This window comes from Paramormyrops kingsleyae, chromosome 13 (genome assembly GCF_048594095.1).
Source record: "Paramormyrops kingsleyae isolate MSU_618 chromosome 13, PKINGS_0.4, whole genome shotgun sequence".
Taxonomy (NCBI): domain Eukaryota; kingdom Metazoa; phylum Chordata; class Actinopteri; order Osteoglossiformes; family Mormyridae; genus Paramormyrops; species Paramormyrops kingsleyae.
Window position 1 is genome coordinate 27,561,857 of NC_132809.1, and position 22,606 is coordinate 27,584,462.

Below are 22,606 nucleotides of genomic sequence, written 5' to 3' on the forward strand. Positions count from 1 at the left end.
AGCATTATACAAAAATAGATGTTAGAAATTCGAAAATAGATGTTAGAATAGGCACTATTAAAATGAATTGTGTTGTAGTGACTCACTCTGCTAGATGCTACATTTCCCCTGCTTCCATCTCACAAAAACTGAATCAAACACATTCTTTCATGTAGCTGAATATGTCACTATAACCTTTAGGTATGCGGGCAGTGTCCTTTATTACCATGCATTTCTATGCTAAATGCTGACTTTATGTGTCAGAAGTGTTGGCATATAAGCATATATTAACCTTATGCAGGAGTCTCTCTCTGCCGCCTTGAAACGTGCTGACTAAGTACAATACAGAGATCGCTGAAGGCATTGGGTTTTTTTCTCATTGTAGAGCTGCCTGGTTCTTATGATTATAAAATCATCATCTTTGTACAAGCCCACCAATTTACCCATGAATACTGTGCAATATTTTAAAGAAAGTCGTTAATGTTAATTACCTTGCTGAAGGTACTACATTAATTCCCTGCCTGAGATTTGAACCTGCAAACAAATCACTATCCAAAGAACGGACCCCGAGAACCAAGAACCTTAAAGCTGTTCTGTAACTCAGTAAAAATACATTATACTTCCTGTATGGTGAACTCCTCAGGATTACAATACCATATCTGAGGTACTGTGTGGCTCATTGGGTTAGGATGCTGTTCTTGTTAGTGGAAGGTTGTTGGTTCATATCCCACAGTTAGCAGAATCATTTCATCATCTATGTAAAAAGTCTCATTTGGGCTGCTGATGGCAACATAACAGTGCTTCTTTTTTTCAGGTGGACAACTATGAACCTCAAACTGCTTGATGGCCTACTCTCGCCTCCCAGGCTCTGTGTCAAGACCATCTCACCCCTGTTAGCGATCAATACATAAAATCCATGGAACCTTATGTTGCCATTAAAGTGCCATGAGAGCTTCAGAGCTCAAGGATACCGCAGGAGGTCTGGTTTACTCCAGGGTGGCCATTACAGAAGTAATCAAATAACTGATTAAAGAGCTTAAAGCACAGAGAGAAGCCAGCATGAGACAGACTTTAGTTATTCGCTGCTTCAAACAATCACACTCTCTTGCTGTGGTCTGTACCCGACATATCCAGTGAAGGACAGAACCCTCTTCATTTTGGAGGACTTTGTTGACTTTGTTGGGCCATTTGTTTGTTCCCTGGACACAGACCTTTGTCCTGACTTGGTCAGCTGGTTAGGGAATAATCACAACGTCATCTAATCTACATATACAGTTTCATCTACTACTCTTTTAGATGTCTAACAGGAGTTGCTGCAACTGTGAAATAATTGATGAGGTCCTTCTCTCTCTCTCTCTTGCACACACACACACACACATATGCACACAGGTTTGTAATTATATCTTTGTGGGGACTCTCCATTCATTTCTATGGGGAAAACTCTAACCCCAACATGTCGACCTTAACCCCTACCCGGCCCTAACCTTAACCATAAGTAACCAAAATACGAGAATTTTGGCATTTTTTGTTTTTTGATTGCACTCACAGATCTTTGTTGGGACCTGAGAAATGGTCCCCACAACATCAGAGTAACAGATATTTATTACATTATGGGGGACACACACAAACCTAATCCACACACACACACACACACACACACACACACTTTACAGGAACCACAATGCCTGTTTATGCTTGTATTTTATTCACACCGTACAATATATGGCCAAAAATATGTGGGCACCCCTATTAATTAATAAAATTACCCAATTAAGCCACACCCACCGCTGACACAGGTGTATAACTAAGCACAGTCATGTCATCTCTTGCAACATATATTAGTAGCAGAGTAGGTGGTTGTACAGGAGCGGGGTGACATTCCACATGGCGTCATCATAGGACGCCATCTTTCCAACACGTCAGTTTGCCACATTTCTGCCCTGCTAGAGCCGCCCTGCTCAACCACAAGTGAAGTGACAGTGAAGGTCAAAATGTCTGGGAGCAAGTTCAGCTGTTAAGTGGTAGGACATACAGGCCCACAGAAAGGGACCTGATCACCCAACATTAACATCCAACCTGATTGGGAGCAAATCCCACCAGCCAAGTCCCAACATCCAATGGAAAGCCTTCCCAGAAAAGAGGAGGGCATTGCAACTTTGCAACAAAGGGTGGACCAACTTCATATTAATACCCTGCGTTTCGGAATGAGATGTTGGTCAATTTGGCGTCCACAAACATTTGGCCATATAGTGTAGGTGATTTCTGAGAACAGTCAGAAAGCTTCAGTCATTTTAAATGGGGGTGTATTCAATTCTCAGGGACACCAGAACAGAAACAAATGAACAAATTCCAGGTTTGTTTCACCATGAAACTCTTTTCACCATGAATTTCTCTGAGTATCTGTATATATGCAGAGATACTTGCCATTTGTCTGGTCATGACATTTTTTCCCCTTGTAGCTTCACATAAATAACTGAGGAATGACGGCTTCCCCAGCAGCTGCCCAGTGGAGACCCAGCACATTCTGCAGAGGGGGGTGGCATTTGACCCTTAACGTGCTGCTCTGCCCATTTGCACATTGGGAAATGTTAAAATGGCACGCAGGCTTTAGTCTGCAGTGGACTGTGTGGCCACAGGGCTGTGACACAGCCGAGTGAGCATTGATCTCCTCTGAACGTGTCATCCAAGGAGAAGTGCACTGGTCTCCACCCCCTCGAGTTTGTGCTGGTATGGTGCAGTGAAGGGAGACTTATGATGAGATAATCCATTTTAATATGGGGGAGGGGGGATTACCCAATAGCAATAAGCAACAATGACTTTATCTGGGCTTTTAAAGACAGAGAATGTTCACATGTTAGTGTATTATTATCTATTTTGTGCAGATGTAAGCAGTTATAATAGGTGTTAAGGGCTGAGGGGTCAGCTTGTGGTCTGGTGTTTTGATTTATTGGAGGGTTATAACCCACCTTTCCCCCAGTAAATATACCCCCATAGTTGCAGGGGTAGGTGTCAAAGGGGGACAAGGGGAGATTGTAAGTGAGAGGGTGATGAGGTAGCGGGGGGGGGGGGGGGGGGGAGTGGAGGCGAGGGTTACGGTTACAGAGGGGGTGAAAAGAGAAGGTGAAGCCCAGCTCAATATCTCAAGGTGAGCTAACAAGGGACCGTGCCCCCCCTCCTCCCCCCCAACACACACACACATACACACACACACACACACGCCCTGCTAACCCAGTCCCATATGCCTCACAGCACCGTTGTTTATCTTCATTACCGGGCCTCTTTACCTCCCAGGCTCATTTTATGAGATTCTTCAGAAGCTTTTCTCACTGAATTGTGAGAATTTTACCACCATATACTTCAGTATTTATCAGTATTTAAACAAACCCCATTTCCAGAACAGCTGGGATATTTTCTAAAGCACAATAAAAATCAAAAATCTGATTCATTAATTCATGTTTAACTGACAAAGGTACAAAGAAAAGATTGTCAACAGTCTCACTGACCAACTTAATTGTATTTTGCAAATGCACCCAAACTTACAATTTTATGGCTGCAACACACTCAACAAAAGTTGGGACAGAGGCAAATTCACCATTGTGTTACATCACCTTTCCTTTTAATAACACTTTTTAATCATTTTGGAACTAAATGCAGCAATTTCGCGACAGGAAATTTTGTTTATTCTTGCATGATGTAAGACTTCAGCTGCTCAACAGTCCGTGGTCACTGTTGTCTGACTCTCCTCTTCATGATGCACCATACATTTCCAATAGGAGACAGATGTGGACTGACAGCAGGCCAGTCAAGCACACGCACTTTGTGTCTTCGAAGCCACACTGTTGTAGCCTGTGCAAAATGTGGTCTGGCATTGTCCTGCTGAAACAAGCATGGACGTCCCAGGAAGAGACGTCACTTTGATGGCAACATGTTTCTGTCTAAAATCTTAATATTCAACTCAAACTCAATGGTACCTTCACATACATGCAACTCACCCATGCCATGGGCACTGATGCACCCCTATACCATCACAGATGCTGGTTTTTACACCTTTCCCTGATAGCCACCTGGATGGTTGGTTTCATCTTTGGCACAGAGAACTCGACGGCCATTCCGAAAACAAGCTGAAATGTGGATTCATCTGACCATAGCACATGGTTCCACAGTCTTTCAATCCATCTGAGATGAGATCGGGGCCAAAGAACTCGCCTGCATTTCTGCATAGAGTTGATGTATGGGTTCCTCTTGCATAATTCAAGTTGAATTTCTGCATGCAGCAACAGACTGTGTTAAATGACAATGGTTTTGTGAAATACTTCCAAGCCCATGTGGCAATTAATATTTGTCACAGTAGCATGACGGTTTCTTAGGCAGCGTTGCCCGAGGGTTTGAAGATCACATGCATTCAACAGTGATTTCCAAATCCAAATTCTCTGAATTTTTTCAGTGTTATTTACAATCACTCTTGCAAGACCTAAATTCTCTACAATCTTACACTGAGGAATGTTCAACGTTTCCATTAACTCACAAATTATGACATTAAGGGATGAGCCACAACCCATCCCAGCTTGCAAAGACTGAGCCTTTGATGGATGCTACTTTTATACCAAATCATGATACCTCACCTGCTACCAATTAGTCTGCTTAATGTGGAGTCTTCCAAACTGGTGTTACTGGAATATTCTGTGAACTTATTGTAACTCTGTCTCGACTTTTGTTGAGTGTATATCAGCCGTCACATTCTTTGCATATATTTGCAAAATACAATTAAACACAAAATGCAATTCAACACAAATACAATATAATAAAAAACAAATGTTTTTGTTGCATTTTAGAAAATATCCCAACTTTTATGGAAATGGGGATTTTTAATGTCTACGCTAAAGGTAAAACTACTTGCAGAGAAACCACCTACACAACATACAGTAATCTGTACTTGCTTAATCTTACAAAAGTTCTTACAAAGATTTAGCAAAAGCTTTGCCACAGAAATACAGAGAAATATTGCACTTTTTATTCAGAAATGCTGTACATCTGTTGTCGGGGACCTAGAGGCTTCCCTGCTTTTTCAAGCTTATATTTGTCAAATCAGTCATCTGCTCAAGGGATTTACATATTTTGAGTTAATGAATGTGAGTGATTTATATCCATCGACTATTAAGGAATTAACTGACAATAAAAGTAACATTTTTTATGACTTGTCAGTAAGAACAGAGAAACCACCTACACAGCATACATAAATATGTGCTTGCTTAATCGTACGCATAGTACTTTCTGCTTTTTTCAGTCCCTGGAGTAAATTATTGCCCATAAAATGTCCTGGTAGGTGCTGACTGTTGAGCGATACAGTGTCAGACAGGCAAACTATCCTCGAAGATAGCAGTTACAGACAGACTGACGTGCTAACCATGGCTTAGAGCTTCGACATATACCTCCAGCAGAGCTCCTCTCACATCCCAAGGGAAGCTGGAGACATCGAGCCTGAAAGGACGATGTCCTGGGCCTCCAAGGCTGAGGCAGGTGTGTGAAGTTGTGGCCATAAGGTTCTTGGTGCCTGTCGCAGTGATAATCCCCAAGCCCAGTGGTGGACACCAGCAGTAAAGCTGTCGGCCTGAAGAAGGAGGCCTTCTGACAGGTGCTGAAGCAAAAACTCAGCTGTGGAAGGAGTTTGGTGAGGCCATCGAAAATGACTTTCAGTCGGCCTCCAAAAGGTTCTGGAACACCATCAGGAACCTCTGAAGGGGTAAGCAGGGCTTACAGGAGGGATGGAGCGCTGCTGACCTCAAATGGGCATATAGTCAAGCGGTGGAAGGACTACTTCGAGGTCCTCCTGAATCTCACTGACAAGCCTTGATACTGGACTGTCTTGACAGATATGCATCTGTAACACTGGGTGAAGGTTGGGGACAGTGCCTTTGGATTGGCAAAGGCCGAGGATGTGTTCCATCTTTAGGGGAGAAGAGCTCAGACATTGAGGAGGAGCTCAGAGTAATCCATGCCTCCCTAGAGAGGTGCTTCGGGCATGTTCACTGGGAGGAGACCCCAGGGCAGAGCCACGACACGCTGGAGAGATTATGTCTCTTGGCCAGCCTGATAACGCCTTGGAATCCCACCTGAAGAGCTGGAGAAGTTGGCTGGGGGGAGGGAGGTTTGGGCAGCCCTGCTCAGTCTGCTGCCCTCGCGACCCAGCCTTTGATAAGCAGCAGAAAATGGATGGATGGATGGATGGATGTATGTATGGATGGATGGATGGATGTATGGATAGATGAGCCACTTGCTGGTATACTGGAGTGTGAACAGTAAGGATCCATAAAATTCTGGTATTGTTCATGGGTGCCTGGCTCGGTTTTAAACATTGACTGAAGAATGATTGTGTCATTTTCATATAACAAGCTTACATTAACCATATTTTTTTCATATTTTACTCAGTGTTGGAATACTGGCATGCAGTCGATATAATTGGGAAGTTATCGGTCTTGTTTACTAAATGCCTCATTGTGTAAAACACAAGATATGTTGGCCTAGTTCTACCATTTCTGTCTGCCCTAAAACCAAAAGCAGCGTACTCATCTTAAAAGGCCATACAATCTGATAATGGAAGATTTTAGCCAGTCATTAGTGCTCTGTCACTTCAATGTGAGGACAGAATAAGCAATAATAAATCACCGGGCAGTCTGACTTGCCAAGCCATGACATCACTTTTAAATGATAATTAGCAGCAAAGAAAGTTTTCCTCATCATAGCTTATAGTTTAACTCCATCCACCAAGGGTGATATTTTAATCATTTTAAATTAGCAGTGGATTTCTGTTCGGAGCCAAGTTACCAAGAAGGGGATTAAAATGTCTTACATATTTTTAAGCACTGAATTGTACTGAATTGTTTGATAGATAAACGCAATTCATGAAACACAGCTGATGCATACGTATACTTATTCACAAGTCTACATTCTGATTAGATGCTTAATGCGAATATACGGTTTTCTTTAAAATTATGTATAAAATCAGCTCGAAAACTCCCGGCGAGACTATAATGTGTAATGCATACACGTAACCGATTCCTGGTTAACTCATCAGTAACTGGGATTAAACAAATATGCATGTAACTAATAAATGAACAGGAAGCGGCCACAATACCCGGCGTGATTATATATAGGCTACCCACGGCTGGATATAAAAAGTATGCCTTTTCAGTTCCGACACGTTTATAATAAACACTTAACTGTTTGTTTGGCAATTAAATGTTTAATTTAACACTATTCTAACAGTGTCATTTATCCATCAGTGCCCCTACTTAGCTTTCCTCGGTGCTTTTCCCGTCTCTGTAATAACGTTAATCCGAAAATATGTGAGTCGATCCAAACACACTGCAGCGCAATTACGGTACTAATCTGCACAAACGTTATTGGTGCTAAAATCTGCACTGTGATTCTCGGCCAAACCTCCGTGAAATTTCCCTTCAAACTCCAATTAATTGTTTAATTATTTTTTAATGTATTTTAAATTATAATTATCAGCTTGATGGGCGGTAGTATTTATTTGGGTGATTACCGGCGAGTCTATTGGCAAGAAGCATATTATAATTACTTTTTTAAACAACAGAAAAACAAGCTGGGATCGTCATATTAAGCTATGTACGTACATAGCTTAATATGACGATCCCAGCTTGTCAATGTCAAATATTAATAGCTTGTTAATAGCAGTCTCCTAGTGCATTCGCTCTGTCAATCTCCGGGACAAACACGATCAGATCTGGCAAGCCAGGCAGATGCAGCTGAGGAAATTTCTGTTAACTTCTCACAGATTTTTAGAAAAAAATCTGCTAGACATGCTTTGTCCTTCGAAAAAAATAGTACTTCGGAGTAATTATTTATCATTATAAGGTCCTGGGAATAACGTGGTTGGAAAAGACACCCCCGACTCTTTATTGGCTAGCCTAGTCTCCGCGCACACCTCTGATTGGCCAGAGGCTCAGCGCACGCGTCTGATTGGCCAGCGGTTCCGTATTACTTGCATCCCGGACCGCGCAGCTAAATAGTCTACATTTAGTTAATAGTGGTTTGCTTTGGAAGGCTGCTGATCTTACATCTACCAGCGCTTTCCGATGCCCCCCGACTGCTGCGCTTCCCCCCCGTTGCGAGCTCCGTAACGCGCTGATTACAGAGTCTGCCGGGGTCACACTTTCTTTCCCCAGGTGGGGTGTATGGACTCTGCCGATGCAGTAACAGGGTCTCTGGCTGTCCGGTTCCGTCCACATGAGCCGGGCTTCAGGCTAACCGGGGTGGCTGTCCGATCGGCCGGGGACTTCATGGATGTATTTGGGGATGGCTTGCGCCAGGAGAACCAAAAGTTTGGTGTCGACGTGCGTGATCCTGAGCGGCATGACCAACATTGCGTGCCTGCTGTATGTCGGATGGGTCACTAATTACATCGCGAACGTGTACGTCCGGACCCCGGAGCCGGTACCGGAGAAAAAGGCAGATGGGGGTGGCAAAGGAGGGGAAACTTTACGGATTATCGAGAGACTTAACCGACTCGAGAGTGTGGTCAACAAACACATTCAAGGTACACCTTTCCATCACCATTATCATCTCCGCATGTTCTCCTTTACTGGACGCCAGCGTTTCGTCTTCAGTAGTGATTTGGATACTTTCGGTAGGGGTAGGTGTTATGAAAGTGCATCTTCATGTTGTGAATATGTAATGTTAGGTACATCTGTGGTGCTTAAACTATGATTCTCCTGTTTTAAATTACGATCAGGTCCTCAGTGCGCTGTCGGAACCCGCTCATATGTGTAACGAGATGCCAATAAGCAGATTTATCCCAAACAGATTGTTTAATATTACATTATCATAACAAGCCTGCATCCGATTTGTTCTAAACATTCGTGTTTAGTACTTACTTATACTAAACTTGTTGGGTACTTGTTAAGTTAGATTTAATTTGTCTCTGTTGAAGTCACGAGTAATGCCTTTGGGGGGGGATACGCAGTGTGCCTGGTGCTTTCCTGATCCGTGGTGTTAATAAATGTGAGGTATTGTAATGCAATCGGAGTATCAGCATGTAAAACTAAGCGTAGCACTTTCTGGCCGCTCTACACTTGTACACTTTGGTAGAGAAATGAGTGATTACTCACCCCATATTGTGAGCATTGGTCTGCTCCTTGAGCTCTGGCTTGCTTGTGCTTGTGCTTGTATTTGCACTGTGCCCAGATTTGAGCTAAATGCAGGGAAATCTGTAGGACTAAGTCCTGGCTGAATCCACTGGCTCTTGAAAAATTCTTCCTGAAAGATTCTTTTGAAAGGTCTGCACATGTCTGCTTACCAGTGACTTAAAACGGCTGTCCTCATCATTTTTGTGAGGCAGTCAGGTCATAGTATGAGGAGCAGGTGCGTTGCCATCTGCAGCCCAGCCACTCTGGAAGGGTGTTTATGTGATGGCTGTCTGGCCGTTGGCTGCCACACATACATGTTAAGTTAGACTCCCGCTCATCTTTCCTACTTTGCTGTTGCGTAACAGCAGATGTCCCCCATGGCATTGTGGGAATGTGAGGGAGGCATCGATGTCTGCAGATCTTGGCCGATGGAGAGATGCAGAGGTGAGCAGGGGTCTGCCTGAGCCAAGCGTGAGCTTGCTGTGAATTTATTTATTGTTTGGTTTTAGTCACTGCATTTTTTTGCGTCTCCTTATGCTGCTGTTACTTATTGATTGCATTCTTTCGCTGCATTATGTATATAAACCTTTGTGTCCAGCCCCCCTGTTTCACACTGTCATCTGTTTTGCATGTTAAGTCCTGCGCAAACCCTTCCCCTGTCACTGCAGTCTGTATGCCACACTGCATTCCTGGGGAAATGTTACTTTGTACCACTGTATACCTGTATATGGATGGTATGACTGCAACACGGGTCCACGCTGGGTCTTTCTTGGAATGGCACTGCGGGTGGCAATATTAGCTCACGCCCCCCCTCCCCTGCCCAATGCCCAATAGCACCTCCCAGCCTGTCTATACAGTGAAGTCCAGCTGTGTAACTGATGATCCATAATGCTTGTGAGTGGGAAAAACCGTCATTTAGTGCAGTCTGGGTGTTTCTTTTTTTTTTTTTTTTTTTTTGGCTTCAATATGGACTGATAGTTTACGGGTGCGAATTCCTGAGGCTCGTTTGAGGAGAAAACGTGCTCCTGCGCTCTAATTACCAGTGCTAACCGGGTGAGCATCTATCTCCGGCCTGTTTTTCTGGCGTCGGGTCAAGGGGCACCTGGATGTGCAGTTAATGAAATTGTGTGGTGTGGGTGGACGACCCAGAGTGAGCAGTGGGTGGTGTTCCACGTCCTTTATAGGAAACAGATGAGCTCCGTTTAGTACTGATGTTTTATAGATCTTAGCATCCGTGGTTGAGGCATTTATATCGTCCCGTAGTGTGCTGTGCAGAATCTCGTATTGGCATGTTGTGATTCGGTCTCCACATGCTGTGCAAACATGGTTCCAAAAAGACACCGGCGAGTGACACAGTAGATCAGCCAGGTACCTCATTTTCAATTTTTGATATTTGCCTTTTCTTTTAAAGCTTGATATCCACAGGGAATCTTGATCTAAAGTGTGTACTCCTATACCTATTGTGAGAGCACTGATGCCATCCCTGTAATCTGAATCAGGTCCTTTGGTGCGTAATGACTAATGGATTGAGGGCGGCTTAAAATGTGCCCGTATAGAATTGTACAGGTGTGTAACTCTAATTCATTATCCCCTCCCTCCCCACAACTGGGTGTAATGATGCCTGCCGCAGTTGTCTGTACCACTGGCATGGGCTGCTGTCCCTATGAGATTTTCAGTGGTTGCACAGTGCTTATTTTAACATTCAGCATCCTTGGTGGGCTTGTGTCAGCTGGCGGCAGATCTGCCGCCTGTGGTTCTGTGCATGTCAGGTCATCTCGTTAATGGAGCCATGACCCGATGTGTCATTTAGCTTGACTTGCCTGACTCTGCACTGGACATGGGCAGAGTAAATGTGGTCTTTTTCGTGTGCATGATTCGTGACTGCTGTGTCAGATTTCTTCTGGCTGAGATGTCTTCATGGCTTCCTGCATTTTATTGCCGAGCGTAGTGTGCTTTATGGCTGAGCAGGAGAAGGCTCTGGACAGCAGGCTAGCCTGTCGTACTCGGCACAGGACTGAGACACACCCAAGGCGCTCCTGGTACTCCTCCTGGTACTCCTCCTGGGTTGGGAGCCAAATTCTAAACCAGGGTTATTCAAATCACGGTCCTCGAGGTCCGAACCCTGCTGGTTTTCCAGCCTTCCTTTACCTGTCAGTCAGGTGTGAAGCCACTGACCAATCAGAATCGGTAATTATTAAGCTAACTACCTGGGAGAACTGAAAACAAGGCCTGGATTTGGAATCGAGGACCAGATTTGTAGAACCCCGCTCTAAACGGAGAGAAGGTGCAAATTCAGCTCCTTCACTGGAGCTGCTTCTGCGGAGGAGGATCCCGATTTTAATGTTTCCTGACGGGCAACCAGCAGCTGTAGGGTTTCTGCTGCGGTCGCGGCCTAACAAAGGGTGGCAGATCGTCAGCAGTGACCCCCACAGGCACAATGGGGGCTTAAGCCTCTTATTAAACCCATGCTGTTACTGTCATGTCCCTGGAGCAAGATGACTGGTGTCCAGAATGAAGTATACATTTTTTTTTTCTTCTTCTTCTTCTTCTTCTTCTTCAGAATTGAGGTTTTAACCCTACATTTATTTAGTAGGCACTTATGTAAAGCAGTATACTATTTGTTTGCCTTTGTTTATTTAAAGCAGGATCAGCCAGTCCCTGGAACAATTGGGGGTTAAGGGCCTTGTCCAGGGGCCCAACAGTGAGCCCAACATTTCGATCATAGGCATAACGTTCTACCTTGTTGATCTACACACTGCCCCTACTCTTTGGTGTATTTAATTTATGAGATGGACAACTGACTTTAGCTTTCTTTTTTTTGCCGTCTGGCATGTTTGTGTAAGGTATGGATGGTGTACTCATGTTCTGCCGTGACAGCATCCAGTCTCATACTGTACGTTGCCTCAGAATGATTGGCACGATGGGAGAAATGGCAACCGAAATGGTACCCAGCTCCCGCTGGGCTGTCTGAAGCACTCGCTCTTGACCCCGTCCACCTCCTCTCAGCTTGCTGGTGACTCACGTCTGAAGGCCGGTATCTGGAGGAGAAGGCACAGCATCTCTCTGCAGGAAGCGGCCGGCTCGTGTGAGCCGAGGAGTTATGCAAATGGGCCTTCAGATGTTCCCTTGTGTCTATTGATTTAGAGGAGCAGTATATTTAAACTGCCGTGGAGTTCTGCCACTGGGAATGCGTTTTTAAAACTGCTGTGATTTGAAATGTAGTCTGTGTGCCAGTCCAAGCGGCAGTGCCTTCTCCATGGACGGAGGGAGGGAATTCCTCCGGGATTGGTTATACGATGCGATACATCTTATTTATCTTGGGACTGTGTGCCAGGCTGCTTGTGTAGAGTCTGACATGAAGGGTTCCTCCATAGCACATCTCTAAGAAGAGCAAACCTCGAGCTGTCTGTAGGGCTCCTTTGGGGCCTTGGACCTGCAACCTCTTCCTGAGGTTTCGTCCTTCATGCTAATTACAACGGGGCTTTTATGGCTCCATCCATGGATGGCTGGGGGTGTTGCGGCCATCTGTTGCTTGCCCCATGGTTGTGTAACCTTATGGGCCTGTGATCAGCGCCTGGCTTCTTCCCTCCATGACGGTGTGCTCCATCTGTGTCGTAGCGGCGCCACGAGCGAGTCCTTCTGTAGGAGAACATGAGGGCGAACGGTCTGAGGGTCTGTCGCAAAGAGCAGGCGAGAGGAGGCGTTGAGATGTGGAGGAGGTTTAAGGGGTTTAGTTGGGTTGGGTGGCATGGGGGATGTCATCTGGGTTTTGGCTGACAAAAGGAACACTGATTGGATGGGTCTAGCAATGCTGAGGTATATGACGACCACTAGGAGGCGCTCCTCCTGTACCCTAAATCTGCCGCCCTTTTAGGAATACGGTCATGGCTCTGAGGATCTGTAAAAGCCCCGTGACGGGTAGAGGTTCTGTCATCGCTCGACCATTAGTGGAAACTGACCTCTCTTCCTTAAATTTTGAAAAACTCCATAAGAACATAAGAACATAAGAACTATACAAACGAGAGGAGGCCATTCGGCCCATCGAGCTCGCTTGGGGAGAACTTAACTAATAGCTCAGAGTTGTTAAAATCTTATCTAGCTCTGATTTAAAGGAACCCAAGGATTCAGCTTGCACTACGTTATCAGGAAGACTATTCCATACTCTGACTACACGCTGTGTAAAGAAGTGCTTCCTTAAATCCAGTTTGAAATGTTCTCCCGCTAATTTCCACCTATGGCCACGAGTTCTTGTATTTGAACTAATGCTGAAGTAACTATTCGGTTGAACAGCATCCAAACCTATTAGAATCTTATAGACCTGGATCATGTCCCCCCTCAGTCTCCTTTGCTTGAGGCTGAACAGATTTAGCTCAAATAACCTTTCCTCGTATGACATTCCTCTAAGACCAGGAATCATTCTTGTGGCCCTACGCTGCACCTTTTCTAAGGCCGCTATGTCCTTTTTAAGATATGGTGACCAAACCTGTACACAATATTCTAGGTGAGGTCTCACCAAGGAATTGTATAATCTTAGCATTACCTCCCTTGACTTAAACTCCACACACCTGGAGATGTACCCCAACATCCTATTGGCCTTTTTTATTGCTTCCCCACACTGGCGAGAATGAGACATGGAAGCATCAACATACACACCAAGGTCTTTCTCATAATCAGCTACCTTTATTTCAGTAGGTCCCATAAAATACCTGTACTTTATATTTCTGCTCCCTACATGGAGTACCTTACATTTGTCTATGTTAAATTTCATCTGCCAGGTGTCAGCCCAGTCACTAATTAAATTAAGATCCCGCTGTAGCTGCTGAGCCGCTAGTTCAGTATCTGCTACACCACCCACCTTGGTGTCATCTGCAAATTTCACCAGTTTACTGTATATATTGGTGTCTATATCATTTATGTAAATTAGGAACAAAAGTGGTCCTAAAATTGAACCCTGCGGTACCCCACTATGAACGCAGGCCCACTGTGACATCGAGCCTCTTATAACTACTCGCTGCTTCCTATCCGTTAACCAGTTATCAATCCAAGTCGCTACAGTTCCTAAAATACCTGTCGCTTTGAGTTTAAGTGAGAGCCTCTTGTGGGGAACAACATCAAAAGCCTTTTGGAAATCTAAATAGATGACATCATAGGCCTTCTTATCATCAACTTCCTGAGTAGCTTCCTCAAAAAACTCCAACAGATTTGTTAAACAGGATCTACCTCTCCTAAATCCATGCTGGCTATCCCTCAAAATGTTATTTGAGTCCAGGTAATCTACCATTTTCTCTTTGATTATAGCCTCCATAACTTTACCAGTTATACAAGTTAGACTGATTGGCCTATAGTTTGACAAATTACTTCTATCCCCTTTTTTGAAAATGGGCGTTATGTTGGCATGCTTCCAATCAGAAGGTACCACACCTTCAGATAAGGATTTTTGAAACAGTAATGTTAAGGGTCGGCAAATAATATCCCTCATCTCTTTTAACACTATAGGTAAGATGCCATCAGGGCCCTGTGATTTATTTATTTTGAGCTTAGCTAGGCTTTGCAAAACATCAGCTTCAGTTATATATATATTAGTTATAGACGATGTTGAATTAGTAATAAGAACTGGTAAGTTACTAGTGTCCTCGACAGTGAATACCCGTGCAAAACTATCATTGAACTCATTTACTATGTCAATGTCGTTTTCAATTATAAGACCCTTACTATCCTGCAGATTAGTAATTTCAGCTTTTAGAGCTCTTTTAGAGTTAAAATACTGGAAGAAACTTTTAACGTCATCCTTAGCCTCCAATGCGATCTTCCTTTCGACATTCCTTTTAGCTCGTCTAATGTCATTTTTTAATTCAGCCTGTAGATTTAGATACTCTTGCTTTATTATGTCATCATCAGTTATTTTCCATCTCTGGAACAAAGCCCTTTTCCTCCTTACTTTATACTTTATGTCCCTATTAAACCACCTAGGTTGCAATTTCCTAGATTTATTCTTGCTAGAAACAGGTATGAAGTCCTCTTGTACTTGCAATAATGTGCTTTTAAAAAATTCCCATGCCTCTTCAACAGTTTTGTTATTTAACTCCATCCAGTTCACGGTTTCTAGTTTTAATCTCATACAATTGAAGTTAGCCTTCCTAACATTATATATTTTTGATTTGGACTTTGCTCTTCGGGCACTAAACTTAACCTCAAATTTAACCATGTTATGATCGCTACTGTCAAGTGGTTCTAAAACATCTAATTTACCAATCCTGTCCTGGTTATTAGACAAAACAAGATCAAGAATGGCATCTCCCCTGGTAGGGGTGTTAACAAACTGAGTAAAAAAAACAATCCTGTACTAATTCCACCATCTCAAGTTCATTTTCAGAAGAGCCAGCAACAATGTCCCACTGTATCCCCGGTAGATTAAAATCACCCATAACTACCACATCATTTTTATTGCTCATAATCCTAATATCACTGTATAACAATCTGCTTTCCTCAGCAGCTACATTGGGTGCTCTGTAACAAACACCGACAATTAGGCTATTTGAGTTTGTAGCATCTAATTTTACCCATATAGCTTCCGTACTTTTACTTATATCAGTAAGCTCCCTTGCCTGCAAGATTTCCTTTACATATACTGCAACACCACCTCCCTTCTTACCTATACGGTCTTTACGGAACAATGTGTAACCATCCATATTATATTCTTGTCCATCCTTATCACTCAACCACGTTTCAGTTATTGCTATAATATCATAAGAGTCCAATGAGATAAGAGCCTCTAAATCATGAATTTTATTCCTAATACTCCTGGCGTTTAAATACAGACAACAAAGGGTAGGCTTATTACAGTGCCTACTTATAATATGATTTTTTTGGGCTTTCCGTTTCCCCCCAGTTACATACTTAACTAACCTCCCTGCCCCCCCAGTCCCTAGTTTAAACATTCCTCAACTACTCTACAAATATGCCTTCCCAGTACACTGGTTCCCCTCCGGTTCAGATGCAACCCATCCGGCTTGAACAGGTCCCACCTGTTCCAGAAGGTCCTCCAGTGCCCCATAAACCTAAACCCCTCTTTCCTACACCATCCTTTTAGCCACGCATTTAATCTCCTTATCTCAGCTAACTTAGCCTCACTTGCGCGTGGCACGGGGAGTATTTCGGAAAATACCACCATGGACGTTCTGCTTCTAAGCTTATTGGCGACTTCTATAAATTTATCCTGCAGAACAGCCCTTCTACCCTTGCCTATGTCGTTGGTGCCAACATGCACCACGACAACTGGATCCACCCCAGCTGGGGCCAAAAGCTTGTCCACACGATCTGGAAGGTCTCCTACCTGGGCACCAGGCAGGCAAGACACCGTACGGGACCCTCTATCACGCGTGCACACATAACTGTCTACTCCCCTAATAATTGAATCCCCCACTACCACAACCTCCCTCTTTCTGGGGGGAGGGGGCTCCTCAGTGCCCAAGGGCCCACCTGCTTCCCCAGTCCCTTCCGGCTCTAAAGCTGGAAGCACCTGAAACCTGTTAGACACAGACACCTCAGGTGATGCCGCCTCTGTAACGTGTGTACGCCTTTTCCTGCGTCTACGACCTACGGTCACCCAGCTCTCTCGACCTCTCTGCTCTTCATTCTCCCTCCCCCCCGTTAGTGGCGTACACACCGTCTCCCTAAACGGCGTATCAACTAGCTCATCTAACTCACTGTTGCATTGGATGCGAGCCAGTTGCTCCTCAAGGTCGCGAACCTTGACCATGAGTGAGTCCACTAGCTTACATCGCTCGCAGATGAAGTCCGACTGGACACTAACGTCCAGAAGGGCAAACATCTTGCAAACGCAACACTGAGCTGGCCCCATAATTAACTAACTCACTATGACCCCGTACTCCCAGCCCAGTAAATTTATATAGTGTATTTAACTATAAAGATTAATTTGCGTAACAATAAATGCAGTAACGTGCGGAGTACACTAAAATAGGTTATTACTTGTGTTAAAACGGAACTTAATTATTATTTTATTAAAAATTTTAAACCTGATAAACTTACTACTACTTACCAGAAGAACTTCTGCCTGAACCAAGTATGAACTAAAAACAAGGCGAAATCGAAGTTGCTCTTGGGAGGTCGAAAAACCACAAAAACCCCCTCACAGCAGGCTACTGCCGGAGCGGGAAAAAAGTGGAAAATGTCCTCCCGGCCCTCCAGTAGTGAGTTGTACAGTAATGAGTTTATTGTAGTACTGAGTACTGTAAGCCAAAGCTGTGATGACCTATCTCACTCCAGAACAATGCTTTAAATATGGGCTTTCACTTCCTGCAAGGCTAAATAGGGCTGGATATTTCACAGAAGCGGCTGATTATGGGCGCCTGACCGAGGCAGTGTGGTTGACTGCGGAAATCCTACAGCAACATGTCAGTCTCAGGAATTTCAGGTCAGTGACGGATGGTCCTGTCCCCCTCTACCGTTTTGCCGCAGCTGGTCTCTCCTACTTGTGGAATAACCCCCTACCCCCCCACACACAGACACACCTCCTTTTGTGTGCAGAGTTAAGCTGATTATTTGACCCGAATCCTTTTTTTATGAGAAAGTCAGGCAAAGCCAAAAACTCACACATTCTTTTAGTCTCAGACGGGGGTGATGTAACTGAGCAGACCGTCATGCGTTGCCTGGGTCGTTGATCTCTCTTCCTTTCAGATTCTAATCGCATTTTCCTGCTTTCATCCTGATATCAGGCTCCATTCAGCAGCTTCTGTCAGCCTTGGCCAGATGCCTTCTCCCAGCTGGACTGACGGTCGCCTTTTGCATGTGGCTCGTCATGCCAGCACACTGTTAGGGTATCTCGCTGCTGGCAAGCTGCAGCACGATTTGTCTACAGCAGGTGCTTATGAGTTTCTACAGCTGACTGTAGCCACTCTGTCGCTCACGCACCCCCTCAATCCCCCTCCCACCCACAAGGAAGCTAGCAGTCCCAAACCTCTGCAGAGCTTCCAGTCGCAGTCGATGGGTGGTCCTCCTCGGCCAGCCGGTCTCTGCCTGGCAGAGCTGCTCTGCTGGGGGACAAAGTCCTTGTTAGTGGCTGGAGGATCAAATTAAGCTTCATCTCTGCAGGGTTCCTCACCCAGGAGCTTCCTGCCGAATGGGAAGAAACAGGCAGGATATTATATGAGTTATGAAGGGAGTTAGAAGTCTTCCACAGCATAAGGTCAGGGGACCCTTCTGTATTTTGTGATACCCGTGTTTGGATTTGAATTTCGGGAGGCAGCGTGTTGGGTCAGCAGGCTGGGCTTCTGCTTGTGATCAGAAGGTTGCTGATTCCTAATTTCTGTACTTGGTATAGTAACCACATCTCCTTTGGGCCCAAGACCAAGGCCCTTAACCTGCTGCACTCAGACCCCAAGTTTCACTCTCACTTCTGCGTGCGTGTCTTAAAAAGGAGAGCGTGATGGGGTACGTGAGAACTGAGGCATTCCGGTGTGGCTGTTCTCATACTTGTACAAATGGTAAATTGTTTCATTTCGTTTTCATCTGTCCCAGTCATGGCTTGTGTGTGAAGTGTTTTCATGTATGGCTTCCTCACGGATGAAAGTGCTTCAACAAACTGCGAACCTGTGAGATGCTTAGCAGCCTGCATTTCCCAGAAACGCTCTTAAAGAAATTAAAAAGAAATGGGGTCAAAACCTATACATTATTCATGGTGTTTTGCAAAATAGCAGAAAGTCTCGGCAATAAAGGTATCGCAACTCAGGGGGGGAAAGATGCGGGAATCTGGGCCAGTTTTGCTATGTATAGCTTTCGGCCCCATTATTACCGGGACAAACATGATGTGAGGTGCGCTGTTTAACATGATTTACTGAGAGCAGAGATGGGAATGTGAACAAACAGGGAGAACACCTCAAACGAAAGATGAGACGTTCTTTCAAAAGCACTCAGTAATTTGAGGGGTATGTTAAAAATGTGTGTTCAGTTTTAACATTGATTTTGTGAATATAAACAGGGAAACAAACCTTCAAATGTGGTTTTTAAACCAGCAGGACTTCTGCTGGGGTAAATTGGAGTTGCAGTTAGATCGGCTGTGGGGTCCAGGTTGGGGTCACCCTCAGAGGCTGAGGGAAGGGCCAGCGTGTGTAGGTGTATTGAGGTTGCGCCATAAAGGAGCAATGCATTGTGGGAGTCCTGCCAAGACCCAGAACACTCCGTTGGTGATGGACAGTGAATTCATGATAGGTGTATTTTATGTTACGTTTTGTGGTAATAGTTTTGTCATTTTCTGCAAGGGCTTTTTGTGAGGTTTTAGGATACTTCACAGATCAGTTCAAACTTGAATAACTTGGCATATATTGACACTTTTCATTTTCCACACGCTTCCCGTTACATAAAATATAGACGCGCTATGAAACAACAGCTTGATGGTCCAAGAGTGATTGCCATTGCCATAGCAACTCTTATTTTCTAATTTGGCTATGGCTCGTGTTTTGCCACAAGTTCCGGAACCATCTGAACTGGTTCCCACTGATTTACTTGACTGCTACCCACAGGGCCCCATGGTTTGTCGAGGCCAGTGCCGCAGTTGGATCGCCTTGACATCATCTGGAATCATGTCTTTAAGCAGCAGAGAGCGGCCGGAACCTTCCGGAGCCACAGTGGGCAGCTAGCTAAGAGTGTCTGTCTGGACGCTGTTGCGAGTGATGAAATCTGGGCCTCTCACTCAGCCCAGCAGGTGTTCTGACCTTTCCTCTTAAAGGACATCAGCGCTTGATATGTCATACACCGTGCTCACATCGCCACCGGAGCTGGACTTCAGCTGTGCAGGGACAAGTTTGCGAACCACTGAGGTGATACTTTCCTTTTCAGAACATAAATCCATATGTAAGCCACTTGAAAGCTTCAACAATGAAATATTAAAACTGAAATCAAACATTCACCAGAATAATATAATTGCTTAGTGGGGGCTTTTATCCAAAATTAATTATATGCTGTATAATTAACCATTTCTAATCTATTTAGGTTATATGTCTTGTTCCAAGGTACAACCCAGGAGTGTTGTTCTTGGGACGTGAGCCTACAACCTTCTGGTGTCGTAACCTAGCCACATGCTACTGGAAACCAACCCAAGTTAGACCATGAAAAAGTCACAGGCTGAGCACATATAACGCTGTTACCAGGACTTGATTACAAGGGACAGGTGACTGTTCCCCCCCCCCCCCCCCCCCCCATTGGTAATCAAGACACCAGTACACCAGTCTTCCCGGGGATTTGGTAACACTATCTGGATTTGATGTGACTTGGTCCGTCGGGTGGAATGACACTGAGCCCCACCCCCAAACATTCCTCTTCCAGCCAGGACGTGCCAAGAGATGTGACCCACGGCCGGAGGAAGTAATTATTCCTTTTTTCTGGGTGACTAGTGAAGCATGAGGCCTGAGTGTGTTTGGAGTTAGACACTCTGCTTAGTGACAGCGAGTTCCCCTTCTGGTGACGTCTGTGAACCTCAAGGTCTTTCAGAGGTTTTCAGTCTGTTCCCCTGCCTCGCACTGGGGTCCTTCACCACATAGATGAGGGCTATTCCAATCACAGTCCTCAAGGGCCGAGCACTGCTGGTTTTCCAGCCTTCCTTTATCTGTGAGCCAGGTGTGAAGCCTCTGACCAATCAGAATCGGTAATTATTAAACTAGCTACCTGGGAGAACTGAAAACAAGGCCTGGATTTAGAATCTAGGGCCAGATTTGAAGAGCCCTGACATAGATGCTTCCATGATACCTTCTGTATCTCCGAGGAGCTGGCAGAGTGGACCCGGGTCATGCCCAGATCCGTGATGACCTTGCCAGCCGTCGCCTCCTCCTGTCTGGGCTAAACCTCAGCAAACTAACTGTGTTTGGGCTACTTTTCTGTATCCTCCTTTGCTTCATTACTTTATCCCTCATAGATAAAAGCGTTTCAGGATGGCCAACGTAATTTAAGTGTCTTCAACATGATGGTGAAGCCAGACTAAGAGCCAGACTGATTCAGGTTCCAGAAGTGAGATTCTGAAGCAGAGTTGAGTAGCGTAATTGAGTACACCTTGAGACCTGAACCTGCAGCCAACTGCTGCCCTCTGGCCTAGTGGGATCTGAATCTGAATGATAGCAGTTCACAACAGTGCATTACTGCAGTCCAATGGGTGCATTACTGGACTCCAGGACTGGTGCAGTACCATAAATTCAGGGTTTGTCTATTCCAGTCTGAAGCAGAAGAACCTGATAACGGTGATATCGGAGTTTGATGCTGGCAAGGTCTGATGTTACCCTTCGCAAGCAGTGGTGAACAGTCCGGCACTGCTGGAAGTGCACTCAATGGTGTGAAACTGAAACTGGGGTTGGGGCGGTGGATGCGTGGTACTTTCTAGAAGTTCTGTCATGTCACGGTCTGGAGGCTGGGTTGGGATGCTGAGGGGTTTGGCAAGCTGACTTTGATGATAGGAAAAGTTCAGCTATTTTGAGCCTTGATTCTGTTAAACGGCACTTTCCTCCTGAGCACATTGCGTTCCGGGACGCTAAAGGGTGGATTGGCATGTTTGCTTGCTTGATTGGCCGTTCCAATTGTATTTCCTTCAAGCTGTCCCATCTCACTAATTCATTAGTGTCATCTGCAGTGGTAGGGGTGTCTGTGCAACTGTGTTTATAATTACACACTGTAATTGATTTTCAGCTGGGTAAATTAATTGTGGAAACTATGACACAAACTAAAAAGAATTAATTTACTCACTGATTCTGGGAGCAGCTTAAGAGTTCAGGCCATTAACCTGGAAAGCTTCGACATGTATTTGGTGAATCTTTGTGCTGACTGACTGAGAGAGTGTAAGAGTATTAAAGAGTATGAGAGTGAAAGAATATTATTCTCAGAAGAAACACCTTTCGAAGGAAGAAAATAAGACTGTTCAAGTGCAGCATTAAGAGCATTTGGGGAACATGGAGTGGTGTAGGATCGTAATGGCGCTCCTGGAACTGCTGGATGATGAGCGGAGCTGCTGCAGAGCTGGCTTATGGGTGTGAGCATGAGGTGAGGTGAGCTTTCTCATTCCGAATGAGCTGTAAGAGCAGGTGACACAAGTAACACTGGCGCCTCACCGCAAAATGCCAAGGCAGCGGCTGCGTGACGAGATGTGTGCCGCTTTATAAATGCAGACAAATGCGTTTTCTTTGCAAAGCTCTGCCTCCCGTTTCGAAAGCTGTAAACGGAGCTGGAGGGCGAGGAACTTCATCTTCGCCAACGTTTCCATTATGTCTTCTGACAGAGCGCCGTGGGCACCCAGGCGTGTGATTCGCGGACATCCATCTGGGAAATGGGTTTGTAAACACGCAGTTTCCAAAAGCTAAATGAGTGGAGTCCGGCCTCCAAAAATAACTTGGCAGTTGTTTCCGGAATGTATGATAAGGAATGCAGGTTTGGGGACCTTCACAGGAAGAGAGAAGAGTGCGAGGACGTCACCGCCCCTTCCC

At 44.9% G+C, this 22,606-nt stretch overlaps 1 protein-coding gene across 6 annotated transcripts in view; it reads left to right on the forward strand.

Moving 5' to 3' along the window:
* The first annotated feature begins 8,027 nt into the window (after nt 1-8,027).
* Nucleotides 8,028-22,606, forward strand: part of LOC111850549 (polypeptide N-acetylgalactosaminyltransferase 18-like) — a 48,730-nt gene continuing 34,151 nt past the window's right edge. Inside the window, exon 1 of one of the 6 annotated variants that reach the window (XM_023824545.2) lies at nt 8,028-8,539. In XM_023824545.2, coding sequence (XP_023680313.1) covers nt 8,287-8,539 — 253 coding nt within the window. In that variant the 5' untranslated portion in view covers nt 8,028-8,286. The other 5 variants (XM_072698502.1, XM_023824547.2, XM_023824548.2 and 2 more) reach the window with 5 other exon arrangements.